We start from the raw sequence: 17,420 nt of genomic DNA, 5'->3' as shown, positions 1-17,420 counted from the left end.
ATGCATAGATGTAAAAATCGCCTGAGGAGATTAATCGCCTAGGCCTGAAAAAGTTTAATCGGGAAAAATCGGGAAAAATCGGGAAAAAATTGGGGGAAAAATCGGGAACTACAAAACCACTAAATTTTAATAAAAAAATGCGATTTTTTTACAGAATTCAATGTTTTTTTGCATCTAATGACTTAATTACTAACAATACATAAGAAACAATCATGTTTAGATATATATCAATGCAAAAAGAGTTATTAATTGGTAAATTACTAACAAGTAAGTAGTGACAAGTTGTAAATTACTAACAACTAACAAGTTCACAACACATGAGAAGTATTCTCATAAATAAAGTGTCAAATGTAAAGAGTTCAAATAAGCACATCAACATGACTACAAATAAGTACAAATGTCAAATACAGGACTACATCTTCCTCTTCCCAGTCACTTTACTAGCGAGTGCGGGAGAGGGTAAAGCTCTAGAACTAGAACCCCGCAGGGTTTGTGCCCGTGTCTGTGTCTGTGCCAATGCAGGAAATGGTGTAGCTATAGAACTAGATGTCGGTATCTCCACATTCGCTGCGCGCAAGATGTCAAGGTCCTCTGCAGTAAGCTCAATGTCATCATCCTCATCATCGCCCTCCTCGATGTCATCCAAATCGATGTCATATCCAGTTCCACCCCCTTCCTCCTTCGCAGCCTCCTCCGCGGCCTCCCTCTCCAAATTGGAGATGTCCTCCTGTGTAAATAAGGGAGCCTGCTCTTGTGCCGTCCAATCATAATAAGGATCTATCTCATCCAAATCGATTGGCCCAGGCGGATCTTGTTGCGCCTTTTTCATGCGCAATTTAAGATTATATTGCACATAGACCATGTCATTCATCCTCTTTTGGGACAACCTGTTTCTCTTTTTTGTGTGGATGGCCTCAAACAAACTCCAGTTGCGCTCACAATGTGATGCGCTACAAGGCTGTGATAGGATTCTGAGAGCAAATTTTGCAAGATTTGGAGTGCTTGCACCCCAAGTGGTCCACCAAGCCACTGCATCACAAAAATTGTACAAGTTAGAAAATACTAATAGACAACAAAAAATGAAACATAAATATTAATTTAGCATTTGAGATTCAGAAGTTTGCAAATGTATTACCTGGGGTTTGTGTAAGCCTTGCTCTCTTGCAGAGAGAAGTGGAGAACACCTTGCCTCCTGCTGAAGTGAAGATCTCCTGCTCAGCGATGATTTTATCTCTTGTTTCCTCGCTGGTTACCATCTTTTCGATGCACTCACTTAGGCCTCTGATGACCTCTCCATCAGGATCTGCATATGTACCATCAGCCCTAAAACCAAAAACCAAAAACAAATAAGTCTTCCAATTTTAGCACACACCCAACACCCTACGAAAGCAAAATGAACTCAAGTCTTTGTTAACTTAAATTTGAGTAAGAATGAGCTTACAGTATACCTAAAACGTGGGTTGAGGAAATATCCTGCTGCATGAATGGGTTGGTGAAGCTGATTATTCCACCTTCTATCAATGATCTGCCAAATGGGTTCATATTTGATGCTTTCCCCCTTGTAGTAATTTTTGACAGATTCTTTGGCCTTGTCCATGGCCTCATATAGTTCACCCATTGGCGTTTGGTCTCCATCAACCAAACGCAAAACTCTGACTAAAGGCTCAGACACCTGCAATATAAATTTGAAATTAGTTGACAAGTTACAAAATTATTATTTACTTGAGTTACAAACTTAGTATGTTATAAAGTTGTAAAGTGCAAACTAAAACTTAAAGTTTTGTAGTTACCTTTACTATTTCATCAGCCTTATCTTCAAAATATTTATCAAACACAATCCGCACAACATTCTCTCCTTCACTCTTCTTTGAAAATGTGGAAGCAAGCCATTTTTTGGAAACAAACATTTGCTTCAAAGAAGCCAAATTATCGAGAATGCTTTGCAATGTCAAAAAAATCGTTGCAAACCTTGTGACGGCAGGCCTGACAATTTCTTTGCCATTAGTGTGCTCTCTCATCAGGCTAAGGACCCATGGGTGATTGTATATGTATTTTGTCACCCGCCTTGCATCCTCCACAATTGGAGTGACCCACTCAAGTTTGCCCATGTCCTCCAAAAGAAGGTCAAGGACATGTGCTGCACACGGGGTCCAAGAGAGAGTGGGGTGCCTCTGCTGTAGGAGTTTTCCTGCCAATTGTAAAAACAAATACTAATTAGTTTCCAACTTTTCAAATATATCAAACTATTAAAAATTCTTGTTGTGAAATTCACAATGCACATGCAACATAAAATTACGGTTTACCTGCTGATACATATGCAGCAGCATTGTCTGTGATGATTTGCACCACATTTTCAATGCCAATCTCTAAGACCATATTCTCCAACATCAATGCTAATGTCTGAGCATTTTTTACCTTGTTGGAGGCATCGATTGATTTCAGGAACACCACATTATCATTACAGCAGGCCAAAAAATTAATTATGGTCCTGCTCTTCCCATCCGTCCACCCGTCAGAAAGAATGGTGCAACCAAATTTTGTCCATTCTTGTTTCTGTTCCTCAACAAATGCTTTGGCCCTCTCAACAGCATTTCCAATAAGCCTACAAAAACAAAATTTAGTTATGTCTTAGATTCTTAGTAATTTAAAATTGATTTAGACTTTAGTAATCAACATTCTAATTTCTAGATAAATTAATTAAAATTTAGAACTAAGTAAAAAGTTAAAAATTAAAAGGAAATCGAGTGTAATAAAATTATTCGCTTACCTGCCACCCAACACAAAACGAGAAGGGGACTTGTACCCCTTTCCTGCAACTGTTAACCCTGTGGCCAAAGCCTCCCAATAGGGACTGTCAACAACACTAATAGGAAGGTTGTTGAAAACCCAGAAATCTGCTAGTGCATTGTCCAACTGGTCATGGACCTCCTTATTCCATCTAGTGGCCTCTAATGAAGGTTGTGCACCAGGTGTGTGCCTCGTCACAAAATAGCTCCCTATCCCAGAAGCACCTGCTGATCCTGATGGTGCGGAAGTGCTAGGAGGTGTAGGAGTGGGAGTGGGAGTGGAACTCGTGAAAGAAAAAACACCCTGTTTGCGGACACGCGGCCCACGATAAGAGCCAGCCATGCTCTCAATGGCTGCCTCCTCCTGAACATCAACGAAACTGCCTTGGGTCTCTGCTATGGCTGCCCTGACATGCAATTTATTCTGCTCTCTTTGCAATTTTTTTTGCTCTCCAGCTGCGAGCAAGGCATTTGCAAACCTTTTTATTTCTTCTGTTGTATTCTCACAAGGATTTGTATCATGTTTTGAGATCCCTGCGATGTGATATTTGAACCGGTAAATGCCCCCGGATATTACTTTTTCACATCGAATGCAAATCACTTTGGTTGGTTCATCAGGTGCTTCATAGGCATATTTCCATGCTTGATCTCTCGCATTCTTTGGCCTGGTGCCAATGTAGCCTGAGGGGCATGGAGTCAATGGCCATTTGTCTGCCATTTAAAACTGCTGCGGGCTGCCTACACGTACAAATTTTTAAAAAAAACTATAAATAAATTATAACAAGATCAAAATTAACAGTTAAACAAAGAATTCAAGCAACATTCCAATAACAGCACCAATAAATTGAAATCCAAATAACATTCAAACAAACTAGCTGCTAGGGTTTCAAATTTTTTTAGAAAGGGCAAATTTTTAGCATAAATTCGATCTAGAATGGAAAAAAATGCAAATGAATGCATTTAATCTTGCTTACATTCATCAAATGCATTCCTAACTAATTAGGAATGTATTTTTATCCATTTACATGCAAGAAAAAAAAATACAATCTCTTGCAAAAACAAAAAACAAAGATTCAAATCACTTACCTAGTAACGAAGAAATCGAATCAAAAGGCCTCCAAATGCACTTGATTCTGCCTATTTCTTGCCAAGAACTCCTTCTCTATCCTCTCCTCTCCAAAACACCCTAAGCAATGTAAAAACATAATGAAAAAAACGTGTTTTTTCGTCACTTTATGTGATTGCCGGCGATTTTTGGGGCGACTAAATCGCCGGCCCCAAAAAATCGCGATTTTATCTCGTATCGCCGATTAATCGGCGATACTCACATCTATGCTTTGATGTAGGGTTATCCAATTTGTTTCCCAAAACAATTATGGATAGAGGTTATCTGATTTTTTTTCCACAAAAAAATGTGAAGAGAGGGTCTTTCTGATTTAAAAAACTAAAAAAATCATCGAGGATTTTGCATGATTTTTTTTTCCAAAAAATCATGATCTTTGGTTTCTGGGTTTTCTAAACTTTTTCCATAAACAATTATGATAGGCTTCTTTGTTTTTTGTTTATAGTTCTATACAAAAATCCTGAGTTTTTCCCAGATTTATGAGCTTGTGTGTGTTCTACAAAATTATGAGTTTGTGGGTTTTATCGTTTTTCCACAAAATGAAGGTTTTTTACCATTTTTTCACAAAATCGTGTGTGACTTCAGAATTACATGAAGGGTTTGATGATATTTGGCAAATTTTTGGCTTGAATTTTTCGCTGATTTTTATCAACAAAAGTTGAAGCTTTTTAAGCTGATCGCGGTGTCTCTAGATAAAGGGAGAGATGATTTGTTACCCAACAATAGGTTGGAAGGATTGTAGTAATTTTGGCCATCAACAAAAGTTGTCTAGAACAAGGGAGGGTCTCAGCGACAGGCTCATGTTGCTGAGCATTCTGAAGAGAAGGGGGCAGTCTTCTAGGCATTCATGATCAGATGATCTGCATATTTTATCAGGTCTTCTGTAGGGTAGTTAGTAGAACGATCATTAAGGGAGGGTGTTAAAATACTTATGTAATGTTTCTGTAATAGTCATTCAGTTAGGATCTTTCCATTTTGTAGTTAGTCCTTATTTTCTTTTTGGTGTTTTGTTTCTGTTTTAGAAACTTTGCATGTGATAGCTATTTAAGGAAGATTCCTCTCCTTTGTTTAGAATTGAATATCAATCGATTCTCATTTCACTTTTTGGCTCCATCCACCTTAATTGTACCCTACTATTCTTATCACATGTTAATCCTTGATTGGGGATCTAGAAATACGAGAACTAAGGAACATCGTGTGGATATCAAACATGAGTGCATCAATAGATTTACTCTAACAGAGCGCTCATTCAAATTTCAAGCACCACATCCACTTAGGTAACCAAGGGCCTAGTGGAATAAGAAAATAATTGCAAGAGAAAACTTAGGAAGCTCATGAATTGATAAACATCTGTATAATCTCAATAGAGATGAGGGGTGGGGTTTGAGTTTCTTGTGGCGGCTGAGCATAAAATCTCTTAATCATAATAATATTACACCAAAATGACTTTTAGATTTGGTTCCAATTTTTGGTTTCCCTTTACCTATTTTGGTCAAGCTTTCTGATTTTTTTTTACATCTTAGTTTAAAAAAAGATCCGAGTATTATTTATTCTATTTTGAAATTAGTGCACTATTTTACGAACATACTCATTTAATGTATTTAGACATATGATTAAAGAAATAAAGCAATATAATAAATAAAAGACTATGCTAACTTAACAACATTCTAAATGGGAATTGAAAAGGAACTGTTTTAGAAAGGCAAGGGGAGAGAAGGCATTCTTGATTTGATGTTTGAAGAAGGCTGAAGGCTGGTACAATTTGTGTAGGTATTCAAGATATTTTATGGATTGTTCATAAGAATCAAACAATGGTCCATATAATGCGTGCATGTGGTTTGCACACATAGTGGTGACCTGTAAAACAAACTATTGACCCAAGAAGATGAAGGCTTATAGAAATGTATAGACAAACACTTGGTGTAATGCCCCGCCAAGGGATCCAAAAGAATTAACCTAAAGTTTTACTAAGTTTGCCAAACAATTTTTTTTTTTTTAAAACATGAAAGATAAACCATTCATATCAAACACATAGTAGTAGAAGTAATAACATACAATCAACTATAAGTATACATAATAGGTTACATTCCTTAAGGATCCGAAGACGTTGAGTCACATTTGATCTAATTAATACTAAGTCTAACCACTACCACATCCACATGAAAGAATAAATAGAAAGTCCAATGTCCATATTACACATTTGTTTCAGAATGCCTCTTGGCAATTAAATGCGGAATACTCAATCATCCACTGTACATTTCACAGGGAATGAAAAGCTTAAAAGAATATACATGTGTGAAAATGAAGTACATCATCCTATTCTAATCCATGATGCAAGTGCAATAAAGTAAATGATACCAATAATATACATGATATATTCATTAATCAATAACGATATAACAACCATCGTAAAAGATACCCATCCATCATAAAACACATCTAATCTAAGTGCGTGGTTCCTCCCAACCGTCAATAGCATCATTAGACCATCGTGGGCCCTAGCCATCCCCCGTGCGTAACATCCCAAGTCACTGAAGAGATCATCGGTATTATCATAGTAGGAATGTCACTCCTAAAACATACTACAACATATGCAGAAGGAAATCTAACATGTTACAACATATGCATAAAAAAATCTAACATGCAAAAATAAAGCATAAGATGATCTTACAAAGTAGATAACATCATCTATCACATGCTAATCATCAATATAAAGAAACATGTCAGTAAATAACATCCATCATAAGATCCAAGAACAGAATGAAGATAAATACCAACCAAGAATGCTCCAACCACGGTGTCTACAGACGGATCTCAAATGGTAAGAGTGAAAAAGCACTACCACTCGATCGCGTGGGACCTAAATGGCCCACTCCCACCGTGCTGAGGAGATAGTCTCAAGTCCTAAACAGGTTATCAAATCATGTAACACAAATACTCTTTAAGTCCAGGAATCCTAGAAGTATGCTAACTCAAAGGTTCCATCATAAAAGGGTCGACACTTATACCTAGAGGCACACAAAACACGTAGGAAACCTACTATGTAAGCAAGAAAATGTCATCGCACGAATCACGCTAGAGTTACCCTGGTAGTCTCTCAATAGACCTTGGCCCCCTAGTGATCCCTATGCGGCCACTAGTATCCTCTCGTACTGATGAGGCATACTACGGAATGCGAGGTCGCAACCAAGCGTTCTCTCTACTCCCATCTTAGTCTGTACTAGCACTCGAGGCATGTGCGAGAACATACAATTATCTTATTAGGTTCATTTTAATCCCCATTTAGTGTAAATGTTTTCACTTATTAAAACAACCTACAATGAGTTACTTTGGCAGCCACTTAGGGCCCCGGCCCCTATTGCAAGCCACTTCTTGACACTACAAGTAGATAACCTACCCTAGGCTCAATAAAAGCACAAATCCATAATCACATAAAATCACCCCAGTCCTGAACAAGCGACTGGAAAAATACCAAAAGATAATCCACAATAAGAACATCAAATCTCCATGAGCAACTGAAAAATATCCATTGATAATCATGACCACAACAGTTCTCTATTGGCAACTGAAGGTATCAATGATAATCACAATATCCATCGGTCCTCATCGAGCAACCGTATAGTATTCCAAAATAAATCTCAATATCCATATCAATGATAAATCGCCACATCCATCAGTTCTCAACAAGCAACCGTAAGGAATCTTAAAATAAATCATACTGATTGAAAACTCCAAAATGGTCGAGTCAAAACATGTCACAACATGACCACATTAAGAAATAAATCAACACTTTAGTCCCATCATGGTGACTGGAAATTAGTCCAAGGATAACTGATCGATGACTCAAAAATGGTTAAGTCAAGTGTCTCAAATACATACACCTCAGCTTCACATAAGAAGATTGGAAAGCAATAACAATCAGTAAATACAAACATCTCATAGAGCATGCCATCACATTACTATGGTTGGGTTTAGAAAGATTGAGACCAAATAACATCAACATGCCATCACATTCGCATAACTCCCAAGCTTCTGGTAGATGTCCTAACTGGTCAACATTCGAGGACCACCCAAACCCCAAACATGGATAGCATAAAGAACAAAATACAAACACATATTTTAATTTGCTTTCGCAATCACATGGTTAAGGCAAATATTAGGTTTCAGTTTTCGTTTTCAAGTACATTTGAAGTGTGTAAGATTCTTCATTTAATTTGCAACTCAACCCATTTATTTTTTTGAATAAAACATTGAATTATCCCTCCATTATTTTAAAACAATTCTCTAAAATAATCATAAGATAATTATTTACTTATTTAAATCATTGAACTAGTTCCCATTGACTTTGAGATAAAATCATTCACATTATTCAAAACATTAGAATAATACTTATCAACTTTCAAATAATTAGTTTACAATTTCCTTTAAACACTTCAAGGACAATCATTTATTTAAAATAATCCTCATTGATTTGAAGTAAAATCAATCTTATTAATAATTCAATTATTTAATTCCACTTATTAATATCTCTTTTCTTTTAATTTGCCCTCATTTAAAAATCCATTTACTTAAATTGACTAATAATTAATTACACTTCTTCTACTATTAACTGGCGCTCCTGCACCAGGGCTAAGGACAAAAGGCCTAGAGGAACTAGGGTCACTAAATAGATCCTAGGGGAATCAAAGGATGAACATGACCTTGAAGGGTCATTTGATTGTAATAAGTCCACAGTGGTCACTTAATAATGTTTTGTTTATGTTTTGAATGTTTTGATTGATCACTTTGTAAAAGGATCAATGAAGTAGCCTTAATAGCATTTTGGGAGTTAGTGTATCTAGGGTTCACTTCGGGATTCTAAGGTAGATGAGTTATCTAAAGACCTTCAAAGGTCCAATTTATTTTAATATGGAAAGTAGAGCCATTATATGGTGTTAAATGCACTTGAAGCGCCTAAAAATGTAAATTGCCAAAAATTGGCAAAATGAAGCCTAGAAGGCTCGTAGAGGGTTTATGGAATTTAAGAGTCGTTTGAGGATTTAAAGCTGGGATAAAACTCTTGAAAATACTTTGAAATATTAATAAAATGCATAATGATGTAAGGCTATCAAAGTTGACAACCATGTTGTCAACTACACAACAAAACATTCAACTAAATGTAAACAGTCATAACTGACTGTAACCGGTTTGAGGAAGTTGCAACTAGTTTGAAATGTATTATTAGCATTGATGAGCATGAGTTTTAGGAGGGGAGGAATGGTAGGGAGTTTGTAGGGCGTTTGTGGTCGAAATGATGCAATGTAACAAAGTTTCATACAATACCAAATTAAATTCTTTGCAAAGTCCTAGCTTGCTGCCGTAAGGGCATAGTTTGCTTTTTGTATTGAAAAGACTTCTCATTTGGATAAAATCTTGAGTAAAAATGTCTTAGATCTATGTTGGCTTAGTTTTTAATTCATTCCATGCTTTGATAGATTATTTTTGTGAAGTTTAAGCACAAAGAACTCCTGGTTATGGAAAATGGAGGATTGACTGTCATTGAATAAAACAGTCCCAGTATAGGGGCCATATCTCCCTAATGAATCGTTGGATCGGGCCAAATTTGAAATATGTTGGAGAGGGCCAAGTTGCGCCAAATCTAACTGGAGCGATCGAATAAATTTGGTCAAGGTAAAAAGTTATGAATGTCTGAGTTCAGGTCTATGTAAGGGACAATGACAGGGCAGTTTGTGATGAATTTCCTTCATAAATAAAACTAGGGTTTCCTAATGTTTTCTTCACAACCAAATAAAAATTAACATACATATCTAGATTCCAATTTCAAGATTGAAGATTTGTTCATGGAGTATATTCAGACACATATAACAGATATGATGAAGATAGGAAGAGAAAGAGCGTAATAAAATATGCGAAATAATCACGAGTTCCTACCTGGACACTGATGCTAATTCACTACACCTCAAAAAATTGTAGAGAAGCTCCTCCTCTTAGAACCTTCTCCTTTCTGAAAATTCCTTCCTTCTCCAACATTCGCAATTCCTCCAAGAACCGAAACCCCCCCCCAAGTGACTAGGAGTGCTTGTAGAAGCATATGAGCTTCTCGAATGCATGTAAGCTTGTCCAAACACACTAGGAGAGCCTCTATATAAAGGCCTCTAAGATGCATCTAGAATGTGTCTAGAAAGAACTAGGAGATAAGCATAACAACTAAGCACGTAACTTCCACGACAAGAAGATAGACATGATGAGGTCTCTAGAATGTTGTAGACAACATATGCTCAAATAATATGCTAACTCCTAAGTGTAGACAACACGTGCATAATTAAAGTGCAAACTCTTGTGTTGTCAACATGACAACTTACAAGAGTTCGCATACTCCTATGTGATTAAATATTAAAATAATACACCTTAATTTATTAAATTTCTTTATTTAATATTCATTTGACTCCTTTTTAAATTAATTTATAAATTTAAATCTCATGCACTCACTTTATTAAATCCACTTGTTTTATCTTAATATATTTTAATCACATGCACGCATCATGTGATCTAGAATCTTTTAATAATTTTAATATCTTTTCCACTTTTAAATTTATTTTTGAAACTTAATTGATAAAATAAAAATGAGCTCTAAATATATTATTATTAAATTAATAAATATTATCACGTTCTAAATTTAAACTTATAACTTTTATTTTCAAATTTAATTATTTTATTCAATTAATTTCTCAATTAATTAAATAAAATAAATATTAAAATATCATATTAATTTTTCATTAAATTAAACCATTTATTAAATTTTTTAATTAGGCTTAATTAATAGAAAATACACTAAAGACTCATAAAGTAAAATACAAAAATCCATCATAGCAAAACACATACAAAATCAAACCAAAAGGGTTAATATCACGAATTACGTCATTCGACGTATTTGAAGGGTACCCGACTCAGATACTTGTCCTAATTTTCAATTAGGACAAATGGCTTAAAGGGTTGGGATTTGGACTTGAGAATTTATCTCCCCTCTCTTACCATTGAGATAATGTGATAGGGTACGCTCATCCTGACAATTCAGGGAAGTCGATACCCGGTACCTGCAACCTGCATAAAATCCATGCATGTACAAGCACAATATATACTAAGTTAAACAGGCAATGGCAGGAAGTGGTGCATTGTGTAGATCCCGACTAGCAGGTGACTATGACTCCCTCCCTTAACCACATCAGAAACGCCATACAGAAAGGAAACAAACACACACACCATACACATGCCTGTATAGGGTAAGTATCCATAAGAAAACACATATGATAATAAATCATCTAACTAATCATCATTAATAACTGCAAACACTGCAATAATCATCATGCATACATGAAGTATAGAATACCAAACGATCTCATCATATAATAAACTGAATCTAAAACAATATCTGATAATCTCAAAATAATGTTACTAATTATCATCATCATAAAATTGTTCTAAAAGAGTTCGGCAACAATAGCAAAATGCGAACTAGGGGCAGGCACTACACTCGGCAATTGCAATATGGAAACCTATGATCTTGACAGTACTGCACTAGTTTGAGTTCAAAAACTTCCTACTTTCACAAATTGTTCATTTTGATTTGTTGACCACCATGGTAAATCCATATTTGAGATTGGATGGCCTAATAGAAAGATTGAGGGGATAAAAGTTGCTAGTAAGAAAAGAAAAATGGTAGTAAAATGCTTGGTGGTCTGTCTCAGCCATGTCTTTCAATGGCATATTTTAATGTCCGTGTAGTAGATAAAAGTCTAGAGTTCATGTTCACCTAGGTGCAATAATGAGGAGGTTAAATGCTTAAAGATTTAAAAAGCTTACAAAGGCTTCTATAGGTATCCTGATGGATGGTAGAGGACAGGATATTATGGTAAAATATTGATCTATATATACAAGATACAAGAGAATGTTTCTATAACAAATGAGAGGAAATAGAAACATTCTTGTAGAGTGAAAAAGAAATTTTCCATAACGAACAGAAGAAGTTTATAGAAACATTACAAAAAGAGTGACCATTAGAAAAAGACAGAAGAGAGAAGAAATAGAAACTATCTAATGTCATAATACCTTCTCTTAATGGTCAATCTATCTTCAAAAACCAGAAATTTGTATGTCCTCAAAAAGCGTAAAAGGCCGCCTCAGGTTGATTAGAGAGGTCTACATGTTCTGCAATGTTGGTCTGTGGTAGCATTGACTGTTGTAGGACAAGTTTCGGTACCCAGAACAAGTGCCTCAAGGTGACATTACTTGAAGTTCATCATCATTCTTTGCTTCTAGGTGTCGTAGTTCTTTCCGTTGAAATGCTAATTGCCTTCTAGCATGAGATTGGTGAGAGATGCCATTGCACGTTTTTCAATGAAAAAGCGTGAAAAATCTGAGATCACATGAGCTTCGAGATAGATTGATAGAAGACCCAAAAGATTTGAAGAGACGCCCGGAGAAGAGCTCAAAAAATCCACAAAGAATCTAAAATTAGATTTTGATTTTGTTTTCTCAAAAATTGAGGCACGGAAAATGATGCACCTAGGAAAAACAGAGACCGACCCAATCGAGATCTGCAAAAACTCATCAAGAATTCGCAAAAAGTTTTTTGAAAGCTGGCATATAAAACCACAAAAAGGCAGATTTTACTTTTAAAGAAATTGTGGAAAATGAAATTGCAGGATGAAAATCAAAGAGAGGGTTTAAAACACCCTAGACGCTGCCCTTTGTAGAAGATGTGCAAAAAAAGTCGGGTTGAAAATGTCCAAAAAGGTCACGAAATTGCAGAAAAAAATTGGACGCGAAATCCCTATTCGGGTTTGGAGAAAAAAAGATGCAAATTCTAAACACTCTCAGACAAATATTTTGAACTAATAATTTCAAAAAAGAAATTAAAAGTTTTTTAAGAGGCCAAGAATTCGCTCTGATCATGAATGATCTATATATACAAGACACAAGATAATTTTCCTATAACGAACAAGAGAGAGGAAATAGAAACTTTATTGTAGAGTGAAAAAGAAAGTTTGCATATGAACATAAGGACTTTATGGAAACATTACAAAAAGAGTGACCATTAGAAAAAGACAGAAGAGAGAGTAAACAAAAACTATTTAATATCGTAATATAGAGGAGATGGAAGATTGTAAAGAACCATGGGAAAAGTATGTGAGGTTATAGGTTTTTGGTAATGGATAGAATGATAGGAGAAATAATGGCTAGAAGTTGCCAAGAGCTCATTGTAATGGTAGAAAAAGCTTTAGAATATTTAGGAGGAAGAAACTAGCCAAAAATCAAATTTATAGAGGGAATTCCTATTTAGTTATGTGAGATTAAAAATTGTATTTTTATAAAAAAAACTGCATGTACTTTACCTATTAAAAGCACAGGAATACCACCAAAAACAAATCATTTGATAGTTTTGATTTTTAGATGGTTGTGTCACTGTGTGTGCCTGGAGACTACTTGATTGTGCCGGTGACTTCGGTCCTGGTGAACATAGGCTCTCAGAAAGATAGCTCATGATCAGAAATAAATATTGGAATTAAGATTCGGTTCTTGTTGCATATTGACAAAGGTTTTGAGGCTTGCAAATGGGCTAAATGACTTATAAACATGTTTGGGGAATTACTCCTAAATTGCAAACTGGGTGATATCTAGCTCTCCACATCCCAAAACAAAATAGTCACTAACCCCATAACATGTATCTGTCAATCACTTAAATTGCATTTTCCCTCTTTTCTTCTTCTTTGTTATTACTATTCTCCATATCCTTTTTACTCATACACCTTTATTTAAGGTCCATTCCTTCCTAGATTGTTGTTGCATCCAGTTCCTTCTACTTGTCTTCATTTTACATTTTCTTTGCTTTTTCCCCAATTTGTCTTTACATTCCTCTTCTTCATCCTCGTATGCTACTCTTTGCTCCTTTATTTATCAGAAAACTAGCTCATGATCAGAAATCAATATTGGAATTAAGATTCGGTTCTTGTTGCATCTTGACAAAGGTTTTGAGGCTTGCAAATGGGCTAAATGACTAATAAACATGTTTGGGGAATTACTCCTAAATTGCAAAATGGGTGATATCTAGCTCTCCACATCCCAAAACAAAATAGTCTCTAACCCCATAACATGTATCTGTCAATCACTTAAATTGCATTTTCCCTCTTTTCTTCTTCTTTGTTATTACCATTCTCCGTATCCTTTTTACTCATACACCTTTATTTAAGGTCCATTCCTTTCTAGATTGTTGTTACATCCAGTTCTTTCCACTTGTCTTCATTTTACATTTTCCTTGCTTTTTCCCCAATTTGTCTTTACATTCCTCTTCTTCATCCTTGTATGCTACTCTTTGCTCCTTTATTTATCCCATTTTTCAGCATGGTTCTTAGGAAGGTTTTTATAAACAATTTGTGGCATTGACCAATAATTTTTTTTGTGGCATTGATTTTACTAGAAATCAATCCTTATTATATATATCTTTGCCTTCCTCAAGGGTTTACTCAGTAGATTTTTCCTACAATGCCTTCATTCATAGAATCTGTATATTGGTACTGATTTTTTGAAGCTCCCCCCTCTTATGTCATTTCTTATATTTCTGTATCTTGGTAATGATTTTTTGAAACTCCCCCCTCTTACATCATTCCTAATAGAATATCACTTAATGAGGGTTGGTAATAGGGGGTTCTGCCCTTGCATTTTGTAGGGACATAACTCTATTTAATCCTTTCCAAGGAGGGATTTCACTGGAATTAACTTGTGGGAGTTAGCACACCACCTTTCACCTTTCACCTTGTCTGTAGCCCCTCCTCCTTGTGGGACTCTTGCTCTTCCAATGTTTTGTATGAGACTAAACTTGCCTTCTTTGCTCTGCTTAATGCTTTGCCGGACTACTGCTATGCTCCTCCATCTCTAGCTTTTCCTCTATTTTATCCAGTGCTTAATCTGCCTATTCTCCTTCGTTTCCCTCAGATAACCACTTCTTGTACTCCTTTCCACCATCTCTTTTTCCAAACTACTACACTTCTTCTTTGCTCCTTTTGCTCCTCACTTCTTACTTTTTTCTTTTGCACTCCTTCAACATTTCTTTTGAGCCTTTTATGGGCTTATTTGCTTTCAACTGTAGTAGTGATACTGCTCCAGCATGCTTGCCAGCACTATGTCACTTGGTTAGATACAATTTCTGATCTCCAACATGAGAACCAAGTGGGCCCACAACATGACATCAACCCCTATGACAGTATGCTCTTTGTTTTTCACTATATATCCTTGGTGTCTTTTTAAATACATTTTTATTTGTTCCCTTAATATGTTTGACTGAACATATCATCCCCAATTGTAAAATATTGAATGAATTTAGATTGGATGTAATGAAAATGAAACTTATTAGAAATATTTTCTATACCGTACTAATTTCACAATTATGTCCAATAGAGCGTTTGATATTTAAAAATCAAGGGAAACAAATTGTCATGAAAATAGGATCATTCTTGACTTGTACACTTTTGTATTGAGAAAATAAATTAATACTTGTAAGATAAATTTGAAAATGTAACTCTTCAGACAACTTGGATATTTCAATGAACATGAAAAATATCCTTTTTTGTTTTAACATATGACAATTCTTCAGAGCAACTATTTATTAGCCCTCCAAACATTTTAGAAATATTAAAATATGTATTTAAAAATGGCAGAAAGCTAGACTGTGTTCTTTTCATTTTTGAGTGAGACACTAATTTGATTTATAAGACCCTCTTAGTGGATGTCTAGAAGAAGATTCCCTTTCCTTTTACTTTAAATAAGGCTTTAACAATATGATTATTTATGCACAATATCCCTCTTTCCAATATGTTCATCCTTAGGTTCGCTTAGGAGTAAACAAATATGTTTGTAAGCGGTAAGTCCTACATTAATAATAGTCATTTAACCTTTGTGCCTTGATGGAAAGGTATATTTAAATTTGTATTTTCTTAATTCACCTACCTTTCAAATCCTTCGATCAAACCCACATCACATTCTATTATCTTACCCTAAGTTACTGGTTTTGGTTCAGGTTCAAGTTCGGCTTTGAAGAATCGATTTGCCGTACGACAAAATTTGCAATGGGGTTTGAGTTTGTTAGTACAAAAACATGTAATATATATCCTTCGATCAAACCCACATCATATTCTATTATCTTACCCTAAGTTACTGGTTTGGGTTCAGGTTCAAGTTCGGCTTTGAAGAATCGATTTTCCATATGACAAAATTTGAAATGGGGTTTGAGTTTGTTAGTACAAAAACATGTAATATATATATGTATGTAACCTGCAAGCATGAATTAAGATTAGAATGCCACATAATATCATATAAATAACAAAACACCATAAATTTTTAATCATAGCATCATATACTTCAAGTTCAACATCAATATTAATATGTCAAATTATAAATTATAACATCAAGTTCAAGTATCATTGTTTCAAGTTTCAACTTATTTTATTAGTACTTTGTTCACCATCACCATCACCATCTTCTTTTTCTTCATTGGCATTAGCTGGTTCACAAACAGTGCTAAGGTCAATGGGATCAATTGCACCAATAACGTTATCGGTGTCAAATTCATCCTATTCAGCAATTGCAAGCTGAGAAGTGGAAATGTTCAAGTCCAAATGCTTTGCATTTAAATTCCACATCTTTGTCCCCCCTTATGCCTGTGCAAGAGAAGATGCAAGTTGCAATGTACACATATGAAGTTCTCCATTTTTTTTTATTGCAACCTATTGCGCTTTATTGAGTGGATGAAAGAATATATACCAAATTCCTTTTTGATGCAGATGAAGTAGCAACCTATGAAGACAAGACAAAGTCAACAATTAAAATAAAATAATTATCTTATAAAATATATATTGCTAGAAACTCATGAAGACAAAGGAAGCTGTTTTTTTAAGAAATAAAACGTGTAATGTAATTTTGATTGTAAGGGGTTGCAGCGATTGGAATCGTTGGCCATGGAGGTACCACCAGTATGAACTCAGCTATAATCAAATTTCCCATATCATCAGTAGGAAATAGTCTAAGGAATGCTGCCTTATACCCATCAAGCACTTCGTAATCTCTATATGGTGGCGACCTTCCAAGTATATCAAGACTTTGGGTGCTACTTTATTTTGGTATCAATGCATAGGAAAGAAAATGTAGAGGAGTGGTCATCTTATTCCATCGTTCTACAACAATTGCTTGCAATTGTTTGAAGAAAGTGATGGAGCCCTATTTTTGGAGTCTCCATTTATGAACCTTTTATATCCTTTGGTTGTTTATGTCTTGTGTTTAATACTTGGCATACAGATCTCCTGGGTGACATTAATCTAATAAATGAGATGGTTGCATTGGGCCTTCCAAGCTCTTTTTGCAGAAGCTCTAAAGAAAGGCATACCAGCATTAAAAAGAACAATAAAAAATCAGTAAAGAAAAGAGAAGGCAAATCCACTGAAGTACCAGAAGAGAGGGACTTA

The 17,420-nt window shown here is 35.3% G+C and overlaps 2 protein-coding genes across 3 annotated transcripts in view; one reads left to right on the top strand and one right to left on the bottom strand.

Moving 5' to 3' along the window:
• LOC149535102 (Zinc finger C-x8-C-x5-C-x3-H type family protein) overlaps positions 1–17,420 on the top strand; it is a 134,603-nt gene that overhangs the window by 96,188 nt on the left and 20,995 nt on the right. The gene's annotated exons all lie outside the window — the stretch shown is intronic.
• LOC149535103 (uncharacterized) lies at positions 306–3,504 on the bottom strand. The gene is made up of 7 exons (XM_089803442.1): positions 3,266–3,504; positions 2,768–3,193; positions 2,304–2,602; positions 1,791–2,188; positions 1,449–1,672; positions 1,136–1,323; positions 306–1,029 (listed from the first exon to the last, which is right to left on the bottom strand). The coding sequence occupies exons 1-7, from the start codon at positions 3,502–3,504 to the stop codon at positions 413–415; spliced, it is 2,391 nt and encodes a 796-aa protein (XP_089659568.1). The 3' UTR covers positions 306–412.

Source organism: Cupressus sempervirens, chromosome 10 (genome assembly GCF_028749045.1).
Source record: "Cupressus sempervirens isolate cs-2001-9-10 chromosome 10, ASM2874904v1, whole genome shotgun sequence".
Taxonomy (NCBI): domain Eukaryota; kingdom Viridiplantae; phylum Streptophyta; class Pinopsida; order Cupressales; family Cupressaceae; genus Cupressus; species Cupressus sempervirens.
Note: the sequence above shows the minus strand (reverse complement) of the source record. Positions and strands in the feature narration are given on the sequence as shown.